The 19,682-nt window shown below is 46.4% G+C and overlaps 1 protein-coding gene across 3 annotated transcripts in view; it reads left to right on the top strand.

Annotated features, from left to right (window-relative positions):
- Positions 1-19,682, top strand: part of LOC121551671 (kalirin-like) — a 359,366-nt gene that overhangs the window by 232,736 nt on the left and 106,948 nt on the right. For all 3 annotated transcript variants that reach the window (XM_041864384.2, XM_045210064.1, XM_045210062.1), the window contains exons 16-24: positions 3,495-3,614; positions 6,539-6,757; positions 7,135-7,284; positions 16,551-16,665; positions 17,192-17,307; positions 17,532-17,654; positions 18,121-18,303; positions 19,008-19,129; positions 19,584-19,650. In XM_041864384.2, coding sequence (XP_041720318.2) covers positions 3,495-3,614; positions 6,539-6,757; positions 7,135-7,284; positions 16,551-16,665; positions 17,192-17,307; positions 17,532-17,654; positions 18,121-18,303; positions 19,008-19,129; positions 19,584-19,650 — 1,215 coding nt within the window. The remainder of the gene's footprint in view (positions 1-3,494; positions 3,615-6,538; positions 6,758-7,134; positions 7,285-16,550; positions 16,666-17,191; positions 17,308-17,531; positions 17,655-18,120; positions 18,304-19,007; positions 19,130-19,583; positions 19,651-19,682) is intronic.

Raw genomic sequence — 19,682 nt, 5'->3', positions numbered from 1 at the left:
CTGTCAAGTTGGTTGTTGATCATCATTAGACAGCCATTTTCAAGTCTTGCCATAGATTTTCAAGCCAATTCAAGTCAAAACTGTAACTAGGCCACTCAGGAACATTCAATGTCATCTTGGTAAGCAACTCCAGTGGATATTTGGTCTTGTGTTTTAGGTTATAGTCTTGCTGAAAGGTGAATTTGTCTCCTACTGTCTGTTGGAAAGATCCATAACCAGGTTTTCCTCTAGGATTTTGCCTGTGCTTAGCTGTATTCCATTTATTTTTATCCTAAAAAACGCCCTTGTCCTTGCCGATGACAAGAACACCCATAATATGATGCAGCCACCACCATGCTTGAAAATATGAAGAGTGGTACTCAGTGATGTATTGGATTTGCCCCAAACATAACACTTTTTATTCAGGACATAAAGTTAAAATCATTACCATATTTTTTGCAGTTTTACTTTAGTGCCTTATTGCAAACAGAATGCATGTTTTGGGATATTTTTCATCTGTACAGGCTTCCTTCTTTTCACTCTGTCAATTAGATTAGTATTGCGGAGTAACTACAATGTTTTTGATCCATCCTCTGTTTTCTCCTATCACAGCCATTCAACTCTGTAACTGTTTTAAAGTCACCATTGAAATCCCTGAGTGGTTTCCTTCCTCTCCAGCAACTGAGTTAGGAAGGACGCCTGTATCTTTGTAGTTACTGGGTGTATTGATTCACCATCCAAAGTGTAATTAGTAACTTCACCATGCTCAAAGGGATATTCAATGTCTGCTTTGGTTTTATTTTTACCCATCTACCAATAGGTGCCCTTCTTTGCGAGGCATTGGAAAACCTCCCTTGTCTTTGTGGTTGAATCTGTGTTTGCAATTCACTGCTCGACTGAGGGACCTTACAGATAATTGTATGTGTGGGGTACAGAGATGAGGTAGTCATAAAAAAATCATGTTAACCACTATTATTGCACAGAGTGAGTCCATGCTACTTATCATGTGACTTGTTGAGCAAATCTTTACTCCTGAACTTAGTTAGGCTTGCCATAGCAAAGGGGTTGAATACTTATTGACTCAAGACATTTCAGCTTTTCATTTTTAATTAATTTGTAAACATTTCCAAAAACATAATTCCTCTTTGACGTTATGGGGTATTGTGTGTATACCAGTGATTCAAAATCTCAATTTAATTAATTTAAAATTCAGGCTGTAACACAACAAAATATGGAAAAAGTCAAGTGGTGTGAATACTTTCTGAAGGCACTGTATATGCACTCGCAAACACACTATGGCTAGGGTGAACTGGACTGGTGAGAGTCCATAGCTGTTTCCAGCACACACACTCACATACACACACACACACACACACAATGAGAGAACCCAGCAGGATACACCCTACATCAAACAGTCAGTGTGAGTGCATGGCCTCCAGCAGTGGTTCAATATTTAATCAATGTTTGGCTTTTATCAGCTGCTTGGTGAAGACTGCTTTTCTGCTTGTAGGGTACAATGTCAACTCAATGTATGCCAGTGAAATGCATTTCCTTCAGCTTGTTATGATTATTTAATCATCCTCAGACAGGCCAGTAAAGTATCATCTGTTTCACTCTGAAGTTGCCTCCCAAATGGTACCTTATTCCCTACATAGTACACTACTTTTGACCAGGGCAAATGTAGTGCACTATTTAGGGAATAGGGTGCCATTTGGGACGCAAGTCTGAGAGAGCAGCTCTTTGAGGAAATTTCAATCTGAATGTCAGTTTGACAGAGAGCACATTCAGCTGTGTGCCTTCCTCACTATTTGAGATATCCAAACTGTGGAAATACAGATAGATGATTAAAATATGCTGGATCGCTCTCTCAAACTGAATTCAACCGTGCCATCCACCTAGCAAATCACTTCTTAAAGTCAATATTAAATCTACTATTAAATTATTCAGCGACAATATCAATGGAAATTGATATTTATTGGATAATATTTCCAGACAAAACACGAAAATGCTGCAGTGTCTGTAAATAATTAATTATGTTTGTCGCAGTGGTAGTGACACGTACACTGAGTATACAAAACATTAACAACACCTTTCCCTGACATAGACTTTCAAGGTTAATCTAGGTGAAAGCCATGATCCCTTATTGATGTCACTTGTTAAATCCACTTCAGTTCTTATAGATGAAGGGGAGGAGACAGGTAAAATAAGGATTTTTAAAGCCTTGAGACAATTGAGACATGGATTGCGCAACTCAATATTAGGAAGGTGTTCCCAGATGGCTGCTAGCTTCCCTCACACCATCCTCAGTGTCTCGCCTCGCGCTAGCCGCATTCTGCACTAATCTCATTTGGGCTGTAGTAATTGCTGTCACCGGGGACTTGGGAGTGAAGAGGCTCCACTTTGCATGATGCACTCTAATGGAAGGAAGGCAGGAAATAAGCCTGATTGTCGCAGAGTATCTCTGAAGGAGGCTTCTGGGACTGTGCCCAGCCCAGGTATTGTGGTGGTGGAGGGAGGAGGGGGGAGAAGAGAGGAGAGAAGGTGTAGCAAAGGACAGGGCTAAGAGAGCGGGAGATAGAGAAGGATAGGTAGAGAGAAAGAAAGAAAGAAAGAAAGAAAGAAAGAAAGAAAGAAAGAAAGAAAGAAAGAAAGAAAGAAAGAAAGAAAGAAAGAAAGAAAGAAAGAAAGAAAGAAAGAAAGAAAGAAAGAAAGAAAAAAAGAAAGAGGGTGGTACGGATTAGCCATATCCGCAGTGTCCCCCTGACCTGCACAGCCGGTCTCTGAGTTTTAGGAAGCTAGAGAGAAAAAACAATCAATGTTTCTAATCCCTCATGGGATTCCTAAATGAACAGAAGGGAACATATGTAATATCTAATAGTTAAATGCCCGTGAAGAAAATACTACTGCTAATCCTAGTTTATCCCCTTATTTATGTTGAGCTATGCCACCAATATGTGCTTTTATGAAGCTAAACTATTCTAAAGCTCTTTGTGCCTCTAGTTGTATCTCATGCTTGATTTTGGGATTGCATTAGATATGTATTACATAAGCTCTGCCTAAATGACTGGGTATTTCCCAAAGTTTTCAACTGCTGTTTAAAGTTAACCATGTCTGAGTATCTTCATACTTATAAAACAGTGACATTATGGGTACTGTATTATGTTACGTGACACCAACCATTAACCCAGAGTTCTTCTAGCCACATTGACCATAGCTTCCTGTGAGCTGATGTTTGCCCAGAATGTTTGCCCACCAGTGGTGGCTGGTGGCACTTTAAATCGGAGGACAGGCTCATATAATAGTAATAGCTGGAACAGAATAATTGGAATGGTATGAAAAACACAGGAACAACATGTTTCCATGTGTTTGATACTATTCTGTTCACCCCATTCCAGCCATTATTATGAGCCGTCCTCCCCTCACCAGCCTCCTCTGGCCCAGAGCTAACTGTACTGTACCAATGTGAACTCTAAAATCCTGTCTCCTACTCTGTGTGTCCTGTGTGTCCCGCGCAGGTCCTGGGCTGGATCCGGAATGGGGAGTCCATGTTGAATGCCAGCATGGTGAATGCCAGCTCGCTGTCAGAGGCAGAGCAACTCCAGAGGGAGCATGAACAGTTCCAGCTGGCCATCGAGGTAACCGCTACCCCCGCCAAACCAGACTGACAAGGCTAATCACTTCAATGTGCGCTGTCATGAAACTACATACACACGCATGGGTGCACGCACACGCACACACACATACACAAACACACAAAAATAAACTCCATATATGCTTAGTCACACACACACAAACATTCTCTGTCAACACCAGTGCAGTGCTTGTTTTCATTCAGCTCTTTAAATAGCTGCTGCTCTGAGCATGACGGCAAACGCTCACACACACACAGGATGGGGCTGCCTGGTAAAGTTCTGTATCTGCACGCACACGCACAGGCTCTGTTGTGGCGCTCACTCTGAGTACTGGAGCCTGGATCCGGAGGCCCAGTGGCCTGTTCCAGCCCATTCTTTTGTGCGTGCCTGCGTGTGTGTGTGTCATGAATCGCATCCAGCACAGCTCTGAATCCATTTGGGGATTGAAAATAAGCCTTTCAACCTTATTTTCAACCGGTGGGTAGAGCATGTTTTGACAATGAAACCCCCCCCCCCAATTTTTTTTACATAATTTGTTGCTGCAGTTCAGTGTTGTGGCACTTTAACTTACTCAAAATCAGTCACCAAAGATATGGGATAAAAGGCAGGAATTCAGTAGGTGAGGGATTGATATTGTACAATTCCTGTTAGTAGAGACCTTGAAGAGTAGGAATATGAAAATAAATTGTTAAAATGTGTTTAAGGCTAAAAAGCAAGAATTTGGTAAGATTGTGCAAAAGTATGTGGACACCTGCTCGTCTAACATCTTTCCAAAATCATGGGGCATTATTTCCACTAGATGTTGGAACATTGCTGCGGGGACTTGCTTCCATTCAGCCACAAGAGCATTAGTGAGGTTGGGCATTGATGTTGGGCGATTAGGCCTGGCTCGCAGTCGGCGTTCCAATTCATCCCAAAGGTGTTCGATGGGGTTGAGGTCAGGGCTCTGTGCAGGCCAGTCAAGTTCTTCCACACCGATCTCGACAAACCATTTTTTCAAACTCATTTCAAAAGACATACTCAATTGATCGCATTCTATTTGGAGACAATTCCTGAACTTTGCTTTGTTTATGACAATACACAAATCATCATATTTTTGATTAAACGTAGTAAGTTAAAGTTAAATACTGTATTCCTTCTTGTGTAAGTGCAGAAATGTTGAATGACTCTTGACTGCGTCCTTTCCATTTCTCCTGCATTGGTTATCTCTGGTGAATTTATAGTTGTAAATCAAGCCTGGATCTGGCAGGGAAAGCACAACATGGTAGTTTGCCTGTCAGGGTTTAATTCTTTACGATTGAGTACACTTGTAAAAAATGCATTCTGTGTCTCTTAAATTCTGATTTATTTTTTCCTTTGTGATGCTACTCGGCCTAGACAAGCAACAAAAACAGGCAGCCATTTGACATGGTTACAACTGAATCTTTCCTTTCTAGGGGACAACATACTTATGTGAGATGAGGAAAAAATAGGAGAGGAAGTCGGCAGAATATTTCCCATACCGTGCACTACTATTGACCAGGCCCAGTTTCCCAAAGCCTCTTATGGCTAAGTTCATCATTAGAACCTTCGTAGGAGCATCGTTAAATCTTCGAGCTGTTTCCAAAAACCATTGTTACAAAAGTTGCACTTGAAAACGCTCGTTATTTACCGACTGCCTCAGACCACGTATAACAGCTAGGCGCGTTGTTAAATGCTTTTTTGCCCTTCTGCGTCACTTTATACACAGAAGATCTCCGCTAAACATAGAATCAAGATGTTTATCTGTCTCTCTGCGACCGCTGATAACTTCAGAAGTTGACTACAGATACAAAGTTGCCAATGTCTTTGCAATTGTTAAACATGCGGAGGATAAAAATATGCTTCAAATGAAAACCGAGATGACTACATTAAAAGATATATACAGGAGGCCTATAGGATACAGATATAGGTCTATATATTGAAATCATGTTGAAATCCATTTCATGCAAATTGTAGCCTACTGTCTCAATATATTTCATGATGTGTAACAACATGCGCAATGATATGCCAAATCTGTGATTTAGTGTGTTATTATTGGGTCAGCATAAGAATAAGCTGCCTCAATATTTGCAGCTGTAGGTGATAATATCTCTCTAGGAGCTGATCCGACATCAGTATTGTGAAGTAATTATTATGTTAAGGTAAGATTTGAATGGGGAAAGCTGATCCGAGAGCAGCGCTGCCTTTCTTTAGATCCTAGCAGTTTTGACACGCACTTAGTGAATGTTCTCTCTGAGTAGGGTTTTGGGAAACGCATGTTAAATCTTCGGCCGTTGTAGGAATTATGCATCATTAAAACACTCGTAAGCCTAAGTTCCATCACTATCGGGAAACCGGGCCCAGGGCCCTGGTCAAAAGTAGTGCACTTCATAGGGAATAGGGTGCCATTTGGGATGTCGTCATGGAGTCGGAGTTGATGTTGAGAAATGGGTTCGCTCTGATGCCATATGGAAAGATAATTGCATTTATTCTTAGTGTGAAAGTATCTTTAGACTGCTCCAATTAAGTAGCTAATGAAGGGTCACTTATCTTTAAGGCTCTTATATTTATGCATCTTCTTTTAATAAAATTATACATAAACTTTCAATCATAATTTATTGGAAGATTTTAATCACACAGGCAATGATATCAAAAGTATAATACCTTGCAAGTACTATACTAGACTGGACTAGAGTCAATGGCATATATCAAGGGTTAACACACACAGTACCATCCTTTTCTCGCTTGTGGATCCGCCCCAAAAACGGCATTGTAGAAAAAAAAGGTAAACATGAAATATATCAAGTCTTGACACATGTTCAGTTTGTAAAAACTTCATATTTACCCTGTACATTACAATTAAGACACAATCATGTAACATTTACCCCTCAGTCTAAACAACCCTCTCTCTCTCTGTGTCCCCTCAGTCCCTGTTCCATGCCAATTCCCTCCAGAAGACCCACCAGAGTGCCCTGCAGGTACAACAGAAGGCTGAAGTCATGCTCCAGGCGGGCCACTTTGACCCGGACGGCATACGGGCCTGCGCCGAGAAGGTGGCCATGCACTGGCAGCAGCTCATGCTCAAGATGGAGGATCGACTCAAGCTGGTCAATGCTTCTGTGGCCTTCTACAAGACCTCCGAGCAGGTGTGTGTGTCGACCCCAACCCCACACAGCACTCCCTGAATTGTTTTTAGTTTTAGCTGAATCACTCAAAAACTGCCTCAAGCATTTCCCATCCAATAAGACAAATGGTAGTGGTGGCCTGGAGGGCCTACTTGAGAGGCATTCTCTCTTTAATCACGTCATCCTGTCTCTAGCTATATCCTCAATAAACAAGGAAAAATATGAATTCCCACTCTTTTAATAAAATAAAAAAACAGAGCATGGTGTGGTTTTTTGTTTGGTTAAACGCAAAGACAGAAAAGGCTGCATAACGGTACTATGTCCGGTTCCAGGATGGCACCTCGGAATTGTGTGCGACCTAGTGTGAGGACTAACTGAGACACCTGTGCCCTCCTCAGGTATGTAGTGTGCTGGAGAGTCTGGAGCAAGAGTACAGGAGAGATGAGGACTGGTGTGGTGGCCATGACAAGCTGGGAGCCATGGCTGAGACGGACCATGTCATCCCCCTCATCAGCAAACACCTGGAGCAGAAGGAAGCCTTCCTCAAGGTACAGCAGAGAAACATGGTTGTGTCTCAAATGGTGCCCAATTCCCTGTGCCTCCTTTGTCTGTGCCGGTACATCATGATCGTCTGCAAAGAAAATAATAAACGAACACAGACAATTAGTATACGGTACGAATAAATAAGTAGCTAGCTAGCAATCCCATTTAGCTACAATATTAACAAACAAACAGATGAACGTAGCTAGCTAGCTAACTGTCACCGCCACCTACTGTGTGGGCTGTGTCCGCCTACTGTTCTAGAGTGTGAATTCATTACACTTTGTGACACAAAAAGGGGAGGGAAAAGGGAAGAAATATTGCCCTACCAACTAACCCTACACCCATTAAAGCCTCATCGCTATTCCACTACTTGGTCCTATCTGATCCTACACCAGGCCGGCAGCCTGGGAGGACGGGACATTATCGTTCATCACCTTGTAACTCTTCTGCAGTAAAACCTTGTACAACCAAGTACTTATCTGCAGCTGCCACCACAACATCTATACTGAACAAAAATATAAACGCAACAAGCAACAATTTCAACGATTTTTCTGAGTTACAGTTCATATAAGGAAATCAGTCAATTGAAATAAATTCATTAGGCCCTAATCTATGGATTTCACATGACTGGGCAGGAGCGCAGCCATGGGTGAGGAGCCAGGCCTAGCCAATCAGAATGAGTTTTCCCCACAAAAGGGCTTTATTACAGACAGTTTCATCAGCTGTCCGGGTGGCTGGACGATCCCGCAGGTGAAAAAGCCGGATGTGGAGGTCCTGGGCTGACGTCGTTACACGTGGTCTGCGGTTGTGAGGCCGGTTGGACGTACTGCCAAATTCTCTAAAACGACGTTGGAGGCAGTTTATGGTAGAGAAATTAACATTAAATGATCTGTCAACAGCTCTGGTGGACATTCCTTCAGTCAGCATGCCAATTGCGCACTCCCTCTGTCAAGGCGTCAGTGTAATGTGGTAGGCGAAGTCAGGCGCAGGACACAGAGCTAATCAGAAGGCGTACTTTACTCGAAGGTAAAAGAAAGAACAACAACCTCCACGCAGGGAGGGAACAAACCTGTACACTAACGACAGCCGAAACATGAACAAACATACACAACACACAGTGTGAGACAGAGGGTTAAATAGGGGAGACATGCAGTGGGGAGAACAAGTATTTGATACACTGCCGATTTTGCAGGTTTTCCTACTTACAAAGCATGTAGAGGTCTGTAATTTTTATCATAGGTACACTTCAACTGTGAGAGACGGAATCTAAAACAAAAATCCAGAAAATCACATTGTATGATTTTTAAGTAATTAATTTGCATTTTATTGCATGACATAAGTATTTGATACATCAGAAAAGCAGAACATAATATTTGGTACAGAAACCTTTGTTTGCAATTACAGAGATCATACGTTTCCTGTAGGTCTTGACCAGGTTTGCACACACTGCAGCAGGGATTTTGGCCCACTCCTCCATACAGACCTTCTCCAGATCCTTCAGGTTTCGGGGCTGTCGCTGGGCAATACGGACTTTCAGCTCCCTCCAAAGATTTTCTATTGGGTTCAGGTCTGGAGACTGGCTAGGCCACTCCAGGACCTTGAGATGCTTCTTACGGAGCCACTCCTTAGTTGCACTGGCTGTGTGTTTCGGGTCGTTGTCATGCTGGAAGACCCAGCCACGACCCATCTTCAATGCTCTTACTGAGGCAAGGAGGTTGTTGGCCAAGATCTCGCGATACATGGCCCCATCCATCCTCCCCTCAATACGGTGCAGTCGTCCTGTCCCCTTTGCAGAAAAGCATCCCCAAAGAATGATGTTTCCACCTCCATGCTTCACGGTTGGGATGGTGTTCTTGGGGTTGTACTCATCCTTCTTCTTCCTCCAAACACGGCGAGTGGAGTTTAGACCAAAAAGCTCTATTTTTGTCTCATCAGACCACATGACCTTCTCCCATTCCTCCTCTGGATCATCCAGATGGTCATCCGCAAACTTCAGACGGGCCCTCAGTAAGAGCATTGAAGATGGGTCGTGGCTGGGTCTTCCAGCATGACAACGACCCGAAACACAAAGCCAGTGCAACTAAGGAGTGGCTCCGTAAGAAGCATCTCAAGGTCCTGGAGTGGCCTAGCCAGTCTCCAGACCTGAACCCAATAGAAAATCTTTGGAGGGAGCTGAAAGTCCGTATTGCCCAGCGACAGCCCCGAAACCTGAAGGATCTGGAGAAGGTCTGTATGGAGGAGTGGGCCAAAATCCCTGCTGCAGTGTGTGCAAACCTGGTCAAGACCTACAGGAAACGTATGATCTCTGTAATTGCAAACAAAGGTTTCTGTACCAAATATTAAGTTCTGCTTTTCTTATGTATCAAATACTTATGTCATGCAATAAAATGCAAATTAATTACTTAAAAATCATACAATGTGATTTTCTGGATTTTTGTTTTAGATTCCGTCTCTCACAGTTGAAGTGTACCTATGATAAAAATTACAGACCTCTACATGCTTTTAAGTAGGAAAACCTGCAAAATCGGCAGTGTATCAAATACTTGTTCTCCCCACTGTAACTACATAATGGGAAACAGGTGTGACCAATAAAGACAAAAGAAGTCGAACATAGATACATGGATTGAAGCAGCTAGTACTCCGGTGACGACGAACGCCGAAGCCTGCCCGAGCAAGGAGGAGGGGCAGCCTCGGCTGAATCCGTGACAGTACCCCCCCCACCCTTGACGCGCGGCTCCAGCCATGCGCCGACCCCGGCCTCGAGGACGGCCAGGAGGACGCGGAGCAGGACTGGTCGGATGACTCTGGTGGAAATCCCTCAACATGGAGGGATCGAGTTTGTCCCTCCTAGGGACCCAGCACCGTTCCTCCGGACCGTACCCCTCCCACTCCATGAGATACTGCAAGCCCCCCACCCAACGTCTCGAATCCAAGATGGAACGGACCGAGTACGCCGGAGCCCCCTCGATGTCCAGTGGGGGCGGAGGAACCTCCCGTACCTCAGACTCCTGGAGTGGACCAGCTACTACCGGCCTGAGGAGAGACACATGGAACGAGGGGTTAATACGGTAATTAATAGGAAGTTGTAACCTATAACAAACCTCGTTCAATCTCCTCAGGACTTTAAATGGCCCCAGAAACCGCCGACCCAGCTTCAGGCAGGGCAGGCAAAGGGCCAGGTTTCGGGTCGAGAGCCAGACCCGGTCCCCCGGTGCATACACCGGGGCCTCACTGCGGTGGCGATCGGCGCTCTCCTTTTGTCGCCTGATTGCCCGCTGCAGGTGTACATGAGCAGTGTTCCAGGTCTCTTCCGAGCGCCGAAACCACTCATCCACCGCAGGAGCCTCGATCTGGCTCTGATGCCAAGGTGCCAGGACCGGCTGATAACCTAACACACACTGGAAAGGCGTAAGGTTAGTAGAGGAGTGGCGGAGTGAGTTTTGGGCAATCTCTGCCCAGGGGATATAACCTGACCACTCCCCCTGCTGGTCCTGGCAATAGGACCTCAGAAACCTACCCACATCCTGGTTAACTCTCTCCACCTGCCCATTACTCTCGGGGTGAAAACCTGAGATAAGGCTAATCGAGACCCCCAGACGTTCCATGAACGCCCTCCAGACCCTTGAGGTGAACTGGGGACCCCGATCCGATACAATATCCTCAGGTACCCCGTAGTGCCGGAAGACGTGTGTAAACAGGGCTTCAGCAGTTTGTAGGGCTGTAGGAAGACCTGGCATAGGAATGAGATGGCAGGCCTTCGAAAACCGATCCACAATGACCAGGATCGTGGTGTTCCCTTGTGAGGGGGGAAGGTCCGTCACAAAATCCACCGATAGGTGGGACCACGGCCGTTGTGGAACGGGTAGGGGTTGTAATTTCCCTCTGGGCAGGTGTCTAGGTGCCTTACGCTGGGCGCACACCGAGCAGGAGGAAACATAAACTCTCACGTCCTTGGCTAAAGTGGGCCACCAGTACTTCCCACTAAGACAGTGCACTGTCCGACCGATGCCAGGATGACCAGAGGAGGGTGACGTGTAAGCCCAATAGATCAATCGATCACAAACCTCGAGTGGCACGTACATCCGACCCTCTGGACACTGGGGGGGAGTGGGCTCGGTACGTAACGCCCGCTCGATGTCCGCATCAACCTCCCACACCACCGGTGCCACCAGACACGACGCCAGGAGTATGGGAGTGGGCTCAATGGACCTCTCCTCTGTGTCATATAGTCGGGACAGGGCGTCTGCCTAAGCGTTCTGGGAACCTGGTCTGTAATTGAGAGTAAACACAAAACGAGTGAAGAACATGGCCCACCTTGCCTGACGTGGGTTCAACCTCCTCGCCGCCCGGATGTACTCCAGGTTACGATGGTCAGTCAAAATGAGAAAAGGGTGTTTAGCCCCCTCAAGCCAATGCCTCCACACTTTCAGAGCTTGAACCACAGCTAACAGCTCCCGGTCCCCCACATCATAATTGCGCTCCGCCGGACTGAGCTTCTTAGAAAATAAAGCACAGGGGCGGAGTTTTGGTGGCGTACCCGAGCGCTGAGACAGTACAGCTCCAATCCCAGCCTCGGACGCATCCACCTCAACCTGGAATGCCACGGAAGGATCCGGATGAGCCAGCACCGGAGCCGAAGTAAACAGGTCCTTCAGATGCCTAAAAGCCCTGTCCGCCTCAGCTGACCACTGCAGACGCACCGGTCCTCCCTTTAGCAAGGAGGTAATGGGGCCGCTACCTGCCCAAAGCCACGGATAAACCTCCAGTAGTAATTGGCAAAACCCATGAATTGCTGCACCTCCTTCACCGTGGTTGGAGTCTGCCAATTACGCACGGCCGAAATGCGGTCAATCTCCATCTCCACACCTGACGCGAACAGGCGGTGTCCATGAAGGAGATGGACTCTTGGAAGAACAGACATTTCTCCGCCTTCACATACAGGTCATGCTCCAACAGTCTACCAAGCACCTGACGCACCAGGGACACATGCTCGGCCCGTGTAGCGGAGTATATGAGAATGTCATCAATATACACCACTACACCCTGTCCATGCAGGTCCCAGAATATCTCATCAACAAAAGATTGGAAGACTGAAGGAGCATTCATCAAACCGTATGGCATGACGAGGTACTCATAGTGCCCCGAGGCGGTACTAAATGCCGTTTTCCACTCATCTCCCTCCCGGATATGCACCAGGTTGTACGCGCTCCTGAGATCCAATTTAGTGAAGAAGCGTGCCCCGTGGAATGACTCCGTCATACTCGCAATCAGAGGTAATGGATAGCTTTATTTTATTGTGATCTGATTTAGACCACGGTAGTCAATGCACGGGCATAAGCCACCATCCTTCTTCTTCACAAAAAAGAAACTCGATGACACAGGGGAAGTGGACGGCCGAATGTATCCCTGTCTCAGAGATTCGATGACGTATGTTTCCATAGCCGCCGTCTCCTCCTGTGACAGAGGATACACGTGACTCCGGGGAAGCGCAGCGCCTACCTGGAGGTTTATCGCACAATCCCCCTGTCGATGGTGTGGTAATTGAGTCGCCTTCTTTTTACAGAAGGCGAGAGCAAAATCGGCATATTCAGGCGGAATTTGCATGGTGGGAACCTGGTTTGGACTTTCCACCGTAGTTGCCCCTACGGAAACACCTACACACCTCCCCAAGCACTGACTTGACCATCCCTTGAGAGCCCTCTGTTGCCATGAAATAGTGGGGTCATGAGAAGTTAACCAGGGAAGCCCCAACACCACGGGAAACGCAGGAGAATCAATCAGATATAGACTAAATATTTCCTCATGCCCCTCCTGCTTCTTCATCCAGAGTGGCGCTGTGACCTCCCTAATCAGACCTGACCATAAAGGGCAACTATCTAGGGCATGGATAGGGAAGGGCACATCGACTGGCACAATAGGAATCGCTAACGTACGGGTAAACTGACGATCAATAAAGTTCCCAGCTGCGCCTGAATCTACTAGCGCCTTATGCTGGGAATGAGAAGAAAACTCGAGAAACACAACATTAATACACATATGCGCAACAGGGAGCTCTGGGTGAGTTGGGTGCCTACTCACCTGAGACGGTTCATCAGTGCGCTGCCTACTGCCTCGACTCCTTGAAGGCCCTCCCCAACACCGACCAGCAGTGTGTCCTCTGCGGCCACAGTTGGTGCAGGGGACGGCCCCTCTACCAGTCTCCCTCATAGCAGCACCTCCGAGCTCCATAGGGGTAGGGTCGGAGGTGCTGGGGGATGGAATGGACGGCCCCTGATCAGGACGTCCGCGGGTAGCCAACAGGTTATCCAGTCGAATAGACATATCCACCAGTTGGTCCAGGTTTAGGTTGGTGTCCCTGCAGGCCAATTCCCAACGAACGTCCTCCCTCAAGCTGCAACGGTAGTGGTCGATGAGGGCCCTCTCATTCCATCCTGCGCTGGCAGCCAGAGTCCGAAAGTCCAGTGCAAATTCCTGCGCGCTCCTCTTCCCCTGTCTGAGGTGTAATAGACGCTCACCCGCCGCTCTCCCCTCTGGTGGATGATCGAATACCGCCCTAAAGCGGCGGGTAAACTCTGCATAGCTTACAGTTGTGGCGTCTATTCCCCCCCACTCGGCGTTGGCCCACTCCAGCGCTTTACCGGACAGACAGGAGATGAGGGCGGACACGCGGCAGCTGTACTGTCATAAACCCTCGGGAGCGAGAGCCGAATCCCACTGGACCCAGAAGGTGAAGCGATGGACATCGGGGTAGGTGGTGGTGTAATCGGAGGAGGTATAGGGATGCCTCCTCTCTCCCATCGCTCCATAGTGTTCACAACTCGTTCCATGGCGGTGCCGAGAGCCTGGTTCATGGCCGCTTGTTGTTGGACGCGTTTCTCCATCGATCCGGCTGGCATCGCTGTACGTGCTGACTCCATGTAGATGGTGTGTGTTTCTGTCAAGGCGTCAGTGTAATGCGGTAGGCGAAGTCAGGCGCAGGACACAGAGCTAATCAGAAGGCGTACTTTACTCGAAGGTAAAAGAAAGAACAACAACCTCCACGCAGGGAGGGAACAAACCTGCACACTAACGACAGCCGAAACATGAACAAACACACACAACACACAGTGTGAGACAGAGGGTTAAATAGGGGAGACATAACTACATAATGGGAAACAGGTGTGACCAATAAAGACAAAACAAGTCGAACATAGATACATAGATCGGTAGCGGCTAGTACTCTGGTGACGACGAACGCCGAAGCCTGCCCGAGCAAGGAGGAGGGGCAGCCTCGGCTGAATCCGTGACACCCTCAAAACTTGAGACATCTGGCATTGTGTTGTTGTGTGACAAAACTGCACATTTTAGAGTGATCTTTTATTGTCCACAGCACAAGGTGCACCTGTGTAATTATCATGCTGTTTAATCAGCTTCTTGATATGCCACATCTGTCAGGTGGATGGATTATCTTAGCAAAGGAGAAATGCTCACTAACAGGGATGTAAACAAATTTGTGCACAAAAGTTGAGAGAAATACGCATTTTTTTGCATATGGACAATTTCTGGGATCTTTTATTTTAGCTAATGAAACATGGGACCGACACTTCACATTGCATTTATATTTTTGTTCAGTAAATGTACTGTGATTTACGTTCCATTTTTGCAGTACAGTTGATAACCATGGCTAAGAAGCCAACCTTACTGAAGCACACGTTATTCCTGTCACTCTCTATTGCCCTCTGCCTACTCACAGGGAGCCTCTTAGGATCCCTCACCCTGTACCCATCTTCCTCTACTACTCTCTTCAATGCCTCAACATACCTTCTGTACTACTCTGACCCTGGCAATCTCAACCTACCTTTCTCTCACTGGACACTTCTGATCTCCAGCAACATGGGTAACCCCTACAGTTAACACACACCCCAGTTATCACTCCTTTCAATAGCACCCTGCTCCAGAGAAAAACAAGTCACAGGTCTTGTCCTGAGGCGCGTGGTGCGGAGCACCCGCTCCCTCTGGACAGAAGACACACAAAAAAGTAATCACAAGTCCACTTCGAGTTACTTTCACCAATTCAACAGTCCCCAACCCCTTCTCCACCCAACCTGACATCACATATGGATCAGCCAGAAGGCAAGGATCCATTCTCTCCAAAAATGTAACTCCCATTGCGCCAGAATCATCTTTGTCATCATCAGGGCGAGACTCGAACTCTGTGGTCTTCACCGCACCTGCCACCGAAGGTAATTCATCCTCACTCTCGTCAGGTTCAATTTCTGAGCTACCAGAGTATGTTTTTTTCTTTTTGTACTTGACAACAATCTTCCTCACCACACCGCTTCCCTCTACACTCAGCTCCTTTCCTTCTTCCTAGCTGTCCATTTCCACATCTCCACGCTCTTTCCACTCTTTCATCCGCTGTAGTAGAAAACTGTTCAAATAGTTCTTGAATTTTCCGCCATGTGGCATTGACTCAAAAAGCTGTACCAGCTGCCATTACTCCTCCGGCTGGTTCCTCTCAACCATAATGTTGCCTTATATTTTCGTCACCCTTTTGAAGCGTTTCTGACGTCGTCGATAGTTGTCTCCTCCCTGGGGGAGGGTGAAGTTGCCCCTGGATGCTGATCTTAGGTAAGTTCTGCATTTCCTCCACTAATGGTTAAGGGTAGGATTGGGGGAGGGGAATCTGATCCTAGATATGTACCTAGGGAAATGCAGGAAGGAGCATGAAGTTTCCCATAGGGACAGATCAGCTTCCCCATATGGGAGAAATGCAAAGCTGACCCAAGATCAGCTAGGGGCAACTTCACCCTACTCCCCCTAGCTCCTAAGAATCACCCAGGGTGATGGAAACACATTTCCCAAAACAGCCACAAGTGCTGCATGGAAATAAATGCACTATAGGGAATGGGGTGCCATTTGGGACGTAACCCATGTTCTGTTGATAATTAATTTGCTGCATTTTCACAGACGCTGAACTGATGCTGTTTTGTCTGTCTGATTATCTTCAGTAGAACTCAAGTGTATTCTGCAACACGTAGCTGTTTGGTTTCATATTGATTTTCCCATTACAGAGCTGGAATACATTTCCACCTCTTGCAGGACATGTTGTGGATGCCAGTTTACTTGTTGTCAAACAAAAACAAATAACCATGTTGACAGTGATGTATCTATGTTGTCTTAAGATATACACATGCAATATCCTAACCTCTCAATGTATTTTGGATGGTAGTTGTGGATACATTGTCCATTGCAATGATCTTGTTTGACAATGTCTGTTCTTGTGCCACAGGCTTGCACATTGGCCAGGAGAAATGCTGAGGTGTTCCTGAAGTACATCCACAGGAATAATGTTGGTATACCTGGTGCTTCAGGCCACGCCAGAGGACCCGAGCAACAGGTTAAAGGTCAGTCACAACAGCCCTATTGGACTAGCATGGTGTTTGTCCCAAATAGCACCCATATTCCCTATATAGTAGCTAAGAGTAATAATAATATTTAATTTGTAGAGCGCATTTCCCACACTCAATGCATGCCTACTTTGGACCAGGGCTGGTCAAAAGTTGTGCACTATATAGGGAATAATAGGGACAACTGAGCACGAGTCCTTATACCTTGCTGTTACTAAGTCTTTCCATGCTCCTCTTCCTTAGGAAATGTACATATTTGTTTTCACTTTCAGTTTAACTTACTTCTAATGTTTCTTATGTTTCTATATGGATTAGTGAGGGCTGTGTTTGAAACTCTGGAGTATTCACCACTGTGCTGAGTATTCACCATTGTTAGATATTACTGCACTGTTGGAGCTAGGAACACAAGCATTTCACTACACCCGCAATAACATCTGCTAAATATGTGTATGAGACCAATACAATTTGATTTGAAGATATGCTAACTTCTTTCTGTGCTCCCTGGCCTCCTTCTCCTCTCTAGCCATCCTCAACGAGCTACTCCAGAGGGAGAACCGGGTTCTGCACTTTTGGACCATGAAGAAACGCTGCCTGGATCAGTGCCAGCAGTACGTGGTGTTCGAACGCAGCGCCAAACAGGTGAGCTCTCCTGAACGCAGGCCAAGCACTCCGAGTGCTGTGTTTATACTGCATGTCCATAACATCTGGCCTACTGGACTGGACCCAGCCAGGGATACGTGGGGGTTTTGTTTGCTTTCGATGGCCAACACAGCCACCGATGAAAGATAGGGGACATGCAGAGAGGAATATGGAATGAGGGAGCTCTTCACTTCACTAATTTCCCACACTGTATCTCTCCACAGGCCTTAGACTGGATCCAGGAAACAGGAGAGTATTACCTCTCCACTCACACCTCCCCTGGAGAGAGCGGCGAGAGGAGTCAGGAACTACTGAAGGAATATGAGGAATTTCGAGTCTCCGCTAAGGTATGGAGCTAGAGCTGGGAAGCAGATCCAGGCTGCATCCCAAATGGCACCCTATTCCCTATGTAGGCCACTTTTTTTGACCAGTGCACTGCAGAGGGAATAGGGTGCCATTTGGGACGCATCCCTAGAGCTACTGTTCGTAGTCTGCTCTGACTCCATCACTTACTGCTGACCCTATACCTGCATATCACATTAGCTAAACATTTCCACTGCAGCCTGCCTCGTGTCTACCTGTTTACAGCCAGATGAGATCATTGGCTATCAGTGGTTAAGGCAGCAAACAAGTGTTAAGAGATCTCTCCTGAGGGATGTATGCACTCTCTCAAGCATCAGCCTAGACATTGACAGGGAGTGTGGATGCTACAGATGATTGAAACGCACACACACGTAATAACACACACACACAAATGCAAACTCACCTCTGCACACACACAGTCATACACATCTCTCTGTGGGCTTCCTACAGCAAACCAAGGAGAAGGTGAAGCTCCTCATTCAGCTGGCCGACAGCTTCGTGGAGAAGGGCCATGTGCACGTCACTGAGCTGAAGAAGTGGGTCACCACGGTGGACAAGCGCTACCGAGACTTTTCCCTCCGGATGGGGAAGTACCGCTCCAGCCTGGAGAAATCACTGGGCATCAGCTCCGAGGTAAGGCCCCCTGGAGGGACCCTGTAAGGCCCCTATAGGGTTTAGGGATAACCCCACCTATTGTGAAAGCTCATTCTTCAACACAACCCCAATCCCTGGCCACTAATTAGGCTTAGTCTTTCTAATGCTAATGAGTGTGTTTTCGAAGGACGTATGAAATGAAACAAATTTTGTCCAACATATGATATTTATAATTTGTGCTCCATTGAATGTAAAGTCCTTCATCTGCTGCTGTTGTTATAACTCCCTTAGTGGGCATCCCCCCTGTAGCAAGGTCCTGCAAATACACTGAAGTGTGAATGTCTCACAAAGGAACAGCTTCCAGCGAGCTAAATACAATATATTTACAATAGATACTATCTCTACCGCCTTGGGGCGAGCAAAACTGGGGGCAAGACCTAAGACATCTCAGTTTGAAGCCCTGTCCTCATCTCGACACGCAGGCATTGATTTATCCTCTACTTCAAAGAGAGCCTGTTCAAAAAGTATATTTGATGTCAGAGTGCTGAGTGCTGAGTCATCATGGACCATGTTGAAGGGAATATTACATGAGTCTGATGTTACGTCCCAAATGGCACCCTATTCCCTATGTAGTGCACTACTTTTGACCAGGGTCCATAGGGCTCTGGTCAAAAGTAGTGCACTACATAGGGAATAGGGTGCCATTTGGGACGTGTGCTGAGAGCTCCCTCTGTCTCTGGTAGGATAATAAGGACTTGGAGCTGGACATCATCCCAGCCAGCCTGACTGATCCTGGGGAGGTGAAGCTCCGCGACCCCAACCACGAGGTCAACGAGGAGAAGAGGAAATCAGCCAGGAAGAAAGAGTGAGTACACACTGCAGACAGAGAGAAATAGGGAAGAATCGCTGGAGGAAGCAAGTGTTGCAAAGTAGTCAAGTCTATGGTAGTACTATGGCTTTTAATGCGGTGTATATGTTTAACATTCCATGATGTGCTGGGGGCTGGTCTAGTGGTAGTGCTGCCGTCTGCCCATGCCAGAACATATGCCCTTCGAAAAAGTGGTTTGATCCCCGTTCCGCCACTCACTTTCTCTGCTGTATCCCTCTTTTATATATATAAAACTTGAAAACACAAAAACACAATCCAAGGTGCAGTTCATGTGATATGGCTAGATATTGTCATTGGTAGTCTTGGAATGCGGCTTTGGGACGAGACTATGGGTTTGTTCCAAATGGCACCATATGGGCCCTGGTCAAAAGTAGTGCACTATATATGTCATTGCTGGTTGGTGATATATTGCATGTGTTTATTTATCCAGGTTCATAATGGCTGAACTCCTTCAGACTGAGAAGGCCTATGTCAGGGACTTGCATGAATGTTTAGAGGTAAGCTTATTCCTCTTCCATTTTCGCTTGGC

Source organism: Coregonus clupeaformis, chromosome 4 (genome assembly GCF_020615455.1).
Source record: "Coregonus clupeaformis isolate EN_2021a chromosome 4, ASM2061545v1, whole genome shotgun sequence".
Lineage (NCBI taxonomy): Eukaryota > Metazoa > Chordata > Actinopteri > Salmoniformes > Salmonidae > Coregonus > Coregonus clupeaformis.
Note: the sequence above shows the minus strand (reverse complement) of the source record. Positions and strands in the feature narration are given on the sequence as shown.